The sequence below is a fragment of the Malaya genurostris genome, chromosome 1, assembly GCF_030247185.1.
Source record: "Malaya genurostris strain Urasoe2022 chromosome 1, Malgen_1.1, whole genome shotgun sequence".
Classification (NCBI taxonomy): domain Eukaryota; kingdom Metazoa; phylum Arthropoda; class Insecta; order Diptera; family Culicidae; genus Malaya; species Malaya genurostris.
Window position 1 is genome coordinate 37,718,456 of NC_080570.1, and position 12,170 is coordinate 37,730,625.

General features: G+C 42.1%; 1 protein-coding gene across 2 annotated transcripts in view; it reads right to left on the reverse strand.

Moving 5' to 3' along the window:
- The window catches only part of LOC131437518 (plastin-1), an 82,867-nt gene extending 71,166 nt beyond the window's left edge, over positions 1-11,701 (reverse strand). Inside the window, exons 1-2 of one of the 2 annotated variants that reach the window (XM_058606928.1) lie at positions 11,089-11,701; positions 10,832-11,026 (exon numbers count right to left, since the gene is read on the reverse strand). In XM_058606928.1, coding sequence (XP_058462911.1) covers positions 10,832-10,912 — 81 coding nt within the window. In that variant the 5' untranslated portion in view covers positions 10,913-11,026; positions 11,089-11,701. Of the gene's footprint in view, positions 1-10,831 lie in introns of both variants that reach the window. The other variant, XM_058606920.1, reaches the window with a different exon arrangement.
- Positions 11,702-12,170: the final 469 nt, after the last annotated feature.

Below are 12,170 nucleotides of genomic sequence, written 5' to 3' on the forward strand. Positions count from 1 at the left end.
GCACAAAGCTTTCTCATATCCAAATATTCGTGAATAATATGTCCAACACGTTCCTTTGATATCTTTAGGGTGTCAGCTATCTCGATCAACTTCACTTTACGGTCATTGAAAATCATTTTGTGGATTTTTTTCACGTTTTCATCGCTAACAGCCTCTTTTGGACGTCCACTGCGTTCATCGTCTTCGGTGCTCATATGACCAGTACGAAATTTTGCAAACCACTTACGAATCGTTGCTTCGCCTGGTGCAGAGTCTGGATAACACTCATCAAGCCATTTTTTGGTATCGGCGGCACTTTTTTTCATCAAAAAGTAGTGTTTCATCAACACACGAAATTCCTTTTTTCCATTTTTTTCACAATAACAAAAGTAGCTACACTCAAAATGCAATATCTCACAAACTAATAATCAGACTGCTGTCAAATTTATACACGTATTTTTTGAAGGTTGGTACTAACTGAAAATGGTATGGATTTAATTCTAGTGGCGCCCTCTCATAGAAACGATACGAACTTTTCAGCCGATCTGTTGATAGTGAAAAATCTTTAGAATATCATATAATGTGGAAATGAAAATTTAGCTCAGTGTACTTTAAAAAAATTTAACAATAAATACAAAATTACCGTGGGTTCCGACTTGTTTTCAAGCTTATTTGGGAGGGGTACTTTGTTAACTGCATATGATCTTTTCGAAGTACTCAAAAAAAAAAATTGAACAGCAAATTCAAAATTACCGTAACTAATTGGCAACCGAACAGTAACAAACTATCCACTGGGTTTCGATTTGTCTTCAAGCTTATTGGGAAGGGGTGCTTTGTTAACTTCATATGAACTTAGAGAAGTACTGGAAAAAAAAATTAAAAAAATTGAGCAACTAATTTTAAATTACCGTAACCAATGTGCAACTAATTAGCAACAAATTATTTACCTATTTGCCTCACTAAATTCACGATCATGAATGGCATTCAATAGTGTTTTTTTTTACATTTTTATAAATTGATACGGTGGGAATTAATTTTTCCCGAATCACCAGATTGAAGCGAACTATTTTTTCATACGTTGACAAATCGATCTGGCGTCTGGGCAGACGGCTGCCGAGAGTGTTTTGTCGAAAAATTTCTTATTTCATAAAAAACGGGAAAATCTGCAATCAATCTTTCAAAATCGGTGCTGCAGTCGAAAATATATACTCGGCACCGATCGACCAGATATAACCGTTCTCTCGGGGCTCCGACTGGATTACATTCCAGCACTCCGTTCGAAAAAAAAAAACAAAACAATACAACCGCAAACATTGCAAAATTTCCACTTAAAAAGTTTCAATATTTGGTACGAGACTTGACCAAACACCGATTTCGGATCGTGCATCTAAATAAGATGCTGAAAAGTAAACAGATGAGATGAGATATGTTACTTTTGAGGGTTTTCTCAATTAGGAAAGGTGGCGGCGACGTAGGTGCGATGAGTGATTGGGTAGCGAGTTGAAGTACCGAACCGTAGGTGATCGGAGTGTTTCTACAATCAATCGAACGGGCCAACCGTTTTTTTTTTGCGCAAGAGTGTAGTTCCAAGGCTGATCTCAATCATCACGAAAAATGTTTCAGTTCTAAGCAGTTTCAGTCAGTCAGTTAGTCTTGCGCTGCTGAGATAAGTTGATAAACAAAATTACTCACCGTCGCGCAACAGGCAACCGGTAATTACGGATGTAATTTGTATAATCAGAGGAAGGTACAAAAATAAGACCAGCAAGCAGCACACCACAAAGTTCGTGGTCGTTCGAACTAACTATAGCTGCTCTCTAAAGACGCACTCCGCCGCGCCCCGTAGTTGTTGTTGGCGGGTTGTTTCCCAATATTCAGGGCACACGTTTAATTGCCATGTTAGCTGGGCTGCCACGAGCTGTGCCACAAAACAAAGTTGTGTTTCACAATCGTGAACCGCAAAACTTCTTCAACTGTGTGTGTGTGTGTGTGTGAGAGAGTGAGTTTTGCCCGTTCGTATCTGGGCGCACTTTAGTAAACAGTAACAGGACCGACCGAGTGCATACCGGCGAAGTAAGTATGAAGTATGCAAATCAAGCTGAATGATGTTATTTTACATTTTGTTATTTTCTAGAGCGCCGATTCCACCAGGCCGGCTTTTTTTTCGCGCAGGCAATTTGTGCTGCTGTGTGCGAGGAATGTTTTGCGCCTTGGACACAACATTCGCAACGTGAAACAGCACCAGGCAGGCAGCCAAGGCAGACAGAAACGCCCGTAGAAGCAAAATGATTGTAATTCAATAATCAACTCGACGACTTCAAGGGTCTGCTCACTCATCTTCCTTCTCCTCCGGTGAAGACGCCGACGACGACGGGCAGCAGACTCTTTTGCTGGCTGCTGGCGGTGTCGGAATTTGTGCGTTATTCTTGTCTACTCCTAACACTCCTCACTTGGGAGGGAAGAGGCAAAAAGGTAAGATATTCCACCCGAAAACAATTCCCCCCCCCCCCTCGGGTTTGGCTTGGATTGGCTGTGAGCTGTGTGTGTGTGTTGTAGCAAGCAATCATAATAGAACTTAGTATGAGAGGCAAAAAAAAACGTGCATAAATTCCGCGACCGTATTACACGACCGCCGAGTATGGTCACGATGTTCCGTTCCGTTCGTCCGTCCATCCATCCGTTCGTTCGTTCGTGGCCAACCTGGTGTTAGTTCCAGCGGTGTTTGAACTTGAGATTATGATGCGACTTCATACGAACGATACAAGCTTTTGTGTGAACGGGGCCCGCTTTGCTGATGTCATTCAGCTTTTTCGGACCCCGGAGACCGAAAAATACAATCCACGGTGTTTGTTGAAACGACCTAAAAATAAATGTTTATGTTTACCATTGCGTTTGCGAACGAAAATGGGAGCCTTAAAAATGTGGTCGCATTGCAGGGCCGGTGAAACATGTTAAGGTCCAGGTGGGTAATTTTTCGTACCGGGAGGGAACGACCCACCATTTCCGAGTCTACCTTAATTCTAATGGAAATGTTATTTATCCCTTAAAAAAGCGAGATCGATTTTTTTTAAATATTTTATTTCGATGCAACGCGTAAAGTTTGAAACGATTTGGATTTTTTGTATCGAAACAAAGCGTTGACGTAGGACTACCCAGCTAGTGTCAAAATTACTGCCAACATGTGTTTTGAATATTGAGACAGCATTTTTTTGTGTTCCGCATAATGAAAACAGGATGAAATTTAAGTTATTCTTTCACGAGTACGGTGAAGTTCTTTCCATCGAAAGAGAAGTATGGCGGAATTTTTTCCCCGGTATCCGGAATGGCGTGCGAGTGGTACGTATACATCTACGTAAGGCAATTCCATCTTACATCATTTTTGGTCAAGGTGGGACACATCCGTGTAAAACGCTGATTACCTATGAAAATCAGCTGGTGACATGCCAGTTTTGTGAACAACCTGCACACTACGGTAAACCTTGCACCGAAACTGCGAAAAGGACATCTTCAACCAAAGACAAGGTCAACCGTTCAACAATGGAAACTAGTGAGCGCAGTACTTCTGTTTCACCATCAAACCAACCAGCAACTGCAACCAATGTATAACAAGGCGCATCTACAGCAACTAGCAACGAGCTCAAGACTGCGAACATCAAGGAAAACGAAAAGAAGACGGAAATCAACAACAAAACCACCGATGCGGCAATGGATGACGAGACGAGTCACGAACAAAGTGCCCCTCAACCCTCGCAGGAGGGAAATGGAAGCTCCTCTCCTCCTAGAAAAAGAGTGACAACGAGATCCACTTCAAAAAATAATTTATTAAAAAAATCGGCTAATTCGACCACGTAAAGCTTGTACGCAAATAGGCCTGAATAAAAATAACTTTTAAATAAAAAAAAGTGTTGCATCGCATTTTTTGGACGCTTGAGCCCAAATTTCTTTTAAACTCCTGCATGTTCCCAGCTGCCTAACCAGTCTTCTTGAAGACGTTCGATGGTTCGAAGCTGAGGGCAATTTGGTGGATTGATATTTTTCTCAACGAAATTTATACCCTTTTCCGCAAGCCAATTGAGAGTGGTTTTGGCATAGTGAGCCAACGCTAAATCGGACCAAAACAGTGGAGGTGTACTATGAATCTTATATAAAGGCAGCAATCTCTTCTGGAGACACTCAGATCGATAGATTTCTGCAATTACAATTCCGGTAGTGTAAAAAATGGATGATTTCAAACCACAGGAACATATTGCTTGCCATACCAGTACCTTTCTCCACTTGAATTTCTCCACTTGAATCGACCTGTCCGCATCGCTCACACCCTCCTCAAAGACGACAGTAAAGTATTGTGGACCTGGAAGGGTTTTTGAGTCATCGTTTAACAGTTCGGCTGAAAAATTCGTATCGTTTAATAGAAACACACATTTTTTTGCCAAAATTCGTTTTTATTATTCAACATAATTGCCATCAGAGGCGATACAGCGATTATAGCGATCTTCCAACTTTTCGATACCATTTTTGTAGTACGATTTGTCCTTTGCCTCAAAATAGGCCTCAGTTTCAGCGATTACCTCTTCATTGCTTCTAAATTTTTTACCAGTGAACATTCTGTTGAGGTCTGAGAACAGGAAAAAGTCACTGGGGGCCAAATCTGGAGAATACGGTGGATGAGGGAGCAATTCGAAGCCCAATTCGTTCAATTTCAGCATGGTTTTCATCGACTTGTGACACGGTGCATTGTCTTGATGAAACAAAACTTTTTTCTTCTTCAAATGAGGTAGTCGATGAAAATTATCCAATGCGAATCCCAAAATACAAACGCCATAACCTTACCGGCCGATTGTTGAGTCTTTCCACGCTTTGGGCTCGGTTCATCGCGTGCAGTCCACTCAGCTGACTGTCGATTGGACTCCGGAGTGGAGTGATGGAGCCATGTTTCGTCCATTGTTATATATCGACGAAAAAAATCGGTTTTAACAGCTCCAAACACTGCTCAGAATCATCAATTCGTTGTTGTTTTTGATCGATTGTGAGCTCACGCGGCACCCATTTTGCACAAAGCTTTCTCATATCCAAATATTCGTGAATAATATGTCCAACACGTTCCTTTGATATCTTTAGGGTGTCAGCTATCTCGATCAACTTCACTTTACGGTCATTGAAAATCATTTTGTGGATTTTTTTCACGTTTCAATCGGTAACAGCCTCTTTTGGACGTCCACTGCGTTCATCGTCTTCGGTGCTCATATGACCAGTACGAAATTTTGCAAACCACTTACGAATTGTTGCTTCGCCCGGCGCAGAGTCTGGATAACACTTATCAAGCCATTTTTTGGTATCGGCGGCACTTTTTTTCATCAAAAAGTAGTGTTTCATCAACACACGAAATTCCTTTTTTTCCATTTTTTTCACAATAACAAAAGTAGCTTCACTCAAAATGCAATATCTCACAAACTAATAATCAGACAGCTGTCAAATTTATACACGTATCTTTTGAAGGTTGGTACTAACTGAAAATGGTATGGATTTAATTCTAGTGGCGCCCTCTAATAGAAACGATACGAACTTTTCAGCCGATCTGTTAACAAGCAAAACTTTAAGAGTAGTCATCGGAAACTTCGGCTTCGCTATTGTAAAACCAGGATTCTACTACGATGCCAACCCTATCGGAGCTGTTCGTCTCACTGATTTGGTCGCTGTTTGAAATGATTCCAACATTTCGTTCAAAATGCACAATCAAGTAACGGAGCTGCGGTTTACTTTTCCGAGACTGGCAGCTGCAAATAGCAGGGTGCCACTGTTTCGAAGAAATTCGACTCTTTTAGCAATTGGTTGGAAACACTTAAACCCTACTACTAGCAAAGCAGTCTACAATCTAAAACCACGGCTATTGACGAACAGTAAAGCGAACAGTCGATATGCGCGAGAGTTTGAATCGACATCGACTTAACCCCTCATTAAATGGGAATCGCTTTATACTCGTAGACATCAGCTTTCGAAGCAAGCAAAATAATAAACATTAAAACGGGAAACCCTCATCATCCTCAGATCCCATCCGAGAACCGGCTAGTCGCAGTCGGGCCTGTGCTCATTTCGCTCAGATACCTCGATACCGAAGCTCGGATAAACGCGTGAATAGTTAACGACTGACATCACTTTGTGCGGCGCAAATGGTTTCCCCTTTTTGCACCGGAATTGTGTTTGTTTTTCTTTTCTTTATTTTTATTTTATCTCTCAAACAAAACTAGTTTCCGTACTCGTCACAAACGGCGACTGGCTGTCGTTTTGTCTGAGTCCTAGTCGAGAAACATTTGCCAGTCGCAATCGCACAAAAAGTGTGTTTTATCAATAAGTCACCCATTATTCCGAGGAGCGGGAAGCTTAGTTAACGCTCTCCTTTGCGTACTCGGTTCGTTCAGGGTCCCAAGTCGATGTGTTATTTACAAGCCATGCAATGACGAAGGCGTGGATTAGTCAGCCATCTGCTGCTGCTGCAGCTTCGGTTGCGATCCGTACCCGATCCGCTAACATTTATTAGCGTGTGGTCTATTGAAAATTTCAACTTTTTCAAGTTACGTTGACTGGTCAGTAGCCACCCACTCACCCACGGGAACAAAAACATAGCGCACACGCGGAAAGCGCCAAGAAATCTCATCCACCATCATGGCCATCGGGATCAAACACTGCCCCAGTGGGCGGAATTCAAATCGACAGAGGCGACGATCCCAAAAACACCTCCCACCGCTACAATTACTTCTTTTGAATTGTACACATTCATGTTTACTTTTTTATTTCTTTCGTTCGTTTGGTTTAAAAACGTAAATTATTGAAAGACGCGTCGCGGAGACAGCGGCAGCGAACAAAGCGAATAAACACTTTCGGTGTGGGGGTTTGTCAAGGTCCCTTTTTTTGGACAGTTGGAGTCGCATTACTGGATGAAGATCCGCGTCAAAGCTTGCAGAATTCTTAGAAGTGACTCAACAAGCAGCAATTGATGCGTTTGAGCCGTGTATTGGGAGAAGAACGGCCGGAATACAAGCAAAGACAGGATAACATTATTCTCCTGCATGAACAACGCTCGGTCTCATATCACAAAAGTCGTGAAATTTTTTTTTGAAATTTGTCGCACCCGCCGTATTCTCCTGACATTGCCCCTCCTGATTACTGGTTGTCTTTCGCAGAAATCGAAAATTGGATTCAAACTTAAATCACCCTAAAAAAGATGAGACATTTTTTAAACATGGAAATAGAAAATTGTCTGAGATGTGGGAAAAAGTTGTAACTAGCGATTTTCACCTAAACTACTACAAAATTTTCGCTTGGGGAACGGCAACAGGCATTGTTTCAGGTATTCTTCTTGGTTGATGGTCCCGATTGTGATGTGTCACTTTTTAGGCCATATGAACAGACGGCTCGCAATACAAGATGTTGTCCTGGTGAACGTCGATATCTGAATGTTTTTGAAAATCTCTGCATCATTCACTCTTCAAAATCAAAGTCTTGTTATTACATTCCAGAGTTTATTCGCTGGCCAGCAGCCACAGCAACTGTGAGTTGTTTTTTTTTTAATTTTCGTGTCATTTTAAAACCTAGTCCCATTGCAGTTTTTCGGACGAATATGTCAATTATCAAACGCAGTTCAGTTCTAAGAAATCACGTATAACTGTTCTTTTCGTGAATCAGTAGACCGATATTCTCATGGACCGGTTTTTTCATAGCTGACCTAGAGGAACCACATATGTCTAGATTTATTCATTTTTGTCGCATTACCCAAAGCTACAATTCTTCCGTCTGGTTCAGTTTGGTGCAATGTTTTAAACATTATTCCAAAGTTAAAAGTAGATTTAGTGTTAATCAAATCTGACTTTTTTCCAAAATTTTCAAGTTTTTCTATGAAAATTATATTTTAGACCACCAAGCTAAATATAAAAGCATTTTTATGGTGTACATTCCATTCCCGATGCTAGAGCCTTGAGATTGCAAATTTCCCAATCGTCACTCCTTCGACGATCTCTGCCAAGTTCAGAGCTATGATCAAACATCTTACCTTGGTCATCCTTTCAAGAAAAAGATCCTTTTTTAGAATTTCATCCAAACCAGTCGCCCCAATTCACACGCTTACAACGGTGATATGTGAACAATTGGACGACGACAGTAAAGTATTGTGGACCTGGAAGGGTTTTTGAGTCCTCCTTTACATAAGTCTCATAGTCCATCCAAACGCATGCATCCGGACACTGCAAAAGACGCAAATATAATTTCTGGGTCCTTGTTGCTGCTCGCTTCAGGTGATTTCGCCGCTTGATACGCTGGATTATTCCGATACTCGTTCCAGCTTTTTTGGCCAAATCACGTATTGACATTGATTTGTTCTTCATGATTAGAGATACCACTTTCTGGTCCAGTTTCGGGTTGGAAGAACCGGGTTTTCTGCCTCTTCCTGGTAGCTCATCCAAAGAGTAGTGTACCCCAAACTTATGATTGGTGGTTTTAACACTGGCAAGATGAATTACAAACCGCTTCGCCAATTTTCGCAAAGTAATACCCTTAAAACTTGTGTCGAGAACCTTAATTTTCACTTCCTTTTTAATATGCGACATTTTGAAAACGCAGAATTCCAACCGCACAAACAAATAAACAAACGAAAGCTGACAGCCAGACGCACAGCATGCTGTGATCTGAGCATAAAAAAGACATCACAAATACATGAGTACAACACAAATGTATGAGGATAGCTTATTTTCGATACACTTGGTACTGATTAGAGGCGTGCAAAACAGCTCATTTTGGTGAACAGCTCCGAACCGATCAGCTCACCAAAGTGAATCGATTCGATGTATCAGCTCATCAGCTCTTTTAGTTTGAACTTAAGGTTCATTTTGTGCGCCGCTTTTCTTATGCACTGGTTTTCTTTCATATGCATGATCGAAATTGAATCATTAATTTGCAATGATGCAATGAATGCAATGCGAATTAATTTATCTTTAATTGATGTCGACTAAACTGAATCTCTTAAAGAGCCGAAGATCCGATCAGCTCGTAGCGTGTTCCCTTCGTCATAATGCAGTGAACTGGGTAGCAAATGAGTGAGCTGGTGAGCTGCGGTTCTTTTGAAAAGAGCTGTGAGCTGTCAGCTCACTTCAATGATTCGATTCACTGGAACAGCTCAGGAGCGAATTGCCCATCTCTAGTACTGATAACACGGACTTATTTACTTCCACTTCAATCCGTAGGGCATCCAATTTCCAACCTTTTCATGTTCCACTGCTTTTATGTACAGGAAAACGGATCGTTCCATCTGATAGTATGTACTAGTTGTACAAACGGGGAAAAACAAAATGAAATAGCAGCGCCACTCCGAACAAGGCAAATCGACCGAATGATTGAATGAACTCTTTTTAGATTTGTTTGGCCGTAGGAAGCAAAAGTTCGCCGAAGACAAACGGCAGACAGCAATTTGCTTTCACCGAAAGTTCGTCATTCGGAACTAGTCTCCTCCACCGTCGGTGGCTGCCTCGTGGTTCACACTCCACGACAAACATTGGCTTGGCTTGTGCTGAATCGGGTACGGGACGGGAACACAAGACTTCCGCAAGAAAAACAACGTGTGCACGGCCATTCCCACGAGCTTTTTTTTCGTTGTTGTTCACTCTTCATCTTTTCGATTCCCTGTTTTTTTTTGTTTTGTTTTATCTCAACGTACATTTTTGTTACAACAATTCCCGCTCTTCCCTTCCGTTCCCTTTTTGCGACCCTTGACTGTATCTGGCGTGTGACTAATTCCGGCTCGTTCGCCATACGTTCGCCGATGACACCGTTATCGATTGGTTGTTGGCAAACGGACTTGTGGATGACGAAGTGGTTGACCTCATTTTGTTTCGCATACTAACAGCAAAACCGGAGCCGGTCATCACCGTATCTTCGCTCCGGCTTCGGTGATATGTTTTTTGTTGGTGTGTTGAATCAATCCACGCAACACCAACACATACCGGAAGCTTCGTTCCGTTGGAACGGAAATCTTCGGAACCGGATTGGAACGCTTGTACGCATGTCCGTACCGTTTTACACGCCCTGTCCCAGACCAAACAGCAGCATCCAACTGTGGTGCGAATGCCGGCCGGCAGTTTGGCTGTTGGATGGCGTGACAAAAGGAACGGAAAGAGGACACAGCAGAGAACGGTTTCACAAGACTGTATCCTGTCAGGTTGATGATAAGCAGGAATGGAATGCAGTTGAGAATGGAATGGGAAGTGGAAACCGATGAAATGTAATGCAATCAGGAAACTAGTAGTTTCCAATCCATTTTGTTTATATTTTCTTACTTTCGATAACAAGAATCTAATTCAACTTCTTTGCTTGTAAATAACACTTTGCCTCCTACACACCAACACCACCGAAATCGCAGAACAACCCTGGGCCTATCGAGACATCATTCTGTCATTACTTGTCGCAATCGCAGTAACCGGGAAGTAGCAGCAGACTGTTTCCCGTTTTGAATGTGTGTGCGCACTATCGTGATAAAATATTTATCGTCAATCACTTTTCACATTACATTTAAAGCACTGTCGGAGGATGAGGTCATCCCAACAAAACGACGGTAGCCAATCAATGAAAATCGCTTCCGAACGTAAAATGAAAAACCCGTTCGTCTCTTGAACCGTGATTGAAATTATTGAGCCCAGTTGGAAGGTAAACAAAAACCAAATTAACAATTTAAAGCAGACCGTTCACCAAAACCGAAATCGATTTCGCCTCCTCCCCGCATCAACCAGAGCGCTTGAATTCGTCAATATCCTGTTTGTTCCCTTTGTCAGAAGGAGCGCGATGGTTTGTTGTCTGAATGGATGGTACTTACTTCTTCGAACTTTTCCCTCATCTCGGCCCGTTCCTCTGCCGACAGAGTCTTCGCACCGCCGCCGCCTCGGATGGAAGCCATTTTTGTTAACTTCTGCTTGTGTCTCCGCTTGTACTGTAGGCAACGTGCCTCCGGAACTTTAATCTGCTCGTCACGAAACCGTCACAAACGCACCACCAACACCACAGAACTTTCCTGTTATTCGAAATTGCAACAAATTATTATCAGCTTTTTTTTTTGTTAAGGCTGAATCGCACCGGTGCGCCGACCTTCTCTCGGCTCCCCCAGGGTCGACTTTCTTGTTTTTTTTTCTTTCACCGATATTTCGCTGCGGCAATCTCGCTTCGAATTGGTTGCAATCAAACAACAATCCAACCTTGCTTGTGCCTCTCCCGCGGTGAGAAGCAGCCGGCCGCACTCCGGAAGACCCCAGGCGGTGCTTTGCGGTATTTGTGTCACACACGTTTGCACTCTACTGTATTATACCACGCACAATTTCTTCGCTTTCCTTCGCTGAACTTTTCACTGTATTCTTTTTTTTCTGCTAGTGCGAAAATAGGTAAATTAGAAACCTATCGCCAGAGTGCTCCTTCTTGCGATAAAAACAAAACACCTTCCGATTTTAATTGGCTTGAAATTTTCCGAACACGTGCGAATATTTTGAAACACTGAACACAATTTTACGGCACTGCAGATTAAATAACACGAAAATTTCGATCATCCAACCAGTAAAACGGTTTATCCTTCGGGCAGGAAATAAAAGGGCAAAAATAGGGTGTCAATAGACTGGACCAGAAAATATTAGACGCGCTGCCAACGGATAGAAAACAACCAGACCAAACTCGCTCACGACTAAACGTAAACTGATGGAGTTGGCTTCGGACGGACCTGTCAAACTGTTGTTTGTTCGTTGAGCTTTCCAGTGCTGTGCAATTTCCAGCTCGCCGTGCGAGCGGGCTGGAAGCGTGAAAATTTCCGGAGGGCGCATCGAGGAATGATTGCCCTCTCAGCAGGCCGTTCAATTTTGTTGGTTTTTGAGCGCTTGTTGAACGACATATTGCACGAAATATTTGTTCAATTTGCATTTGCAAAATGGCAGGCTTTCGTGCAACTGTGAGTAGATTCAATGACGGATGATTTTAAATTCAATAAATTGTTATTTAAAAAGAATTTTTTAACTAGTTGCACAGATAACAGATATACAGGCTCATTCAGATCGACAAAATGTTCCACCACGATTTGGGTGTCGTTTTCGCATGAGCAACAGTTTTTTAGTGCAACATTCACATTACGCTAGATTTTTGTTTTCCTGTGGGTAAAAATGACAAGTTTATTTTTG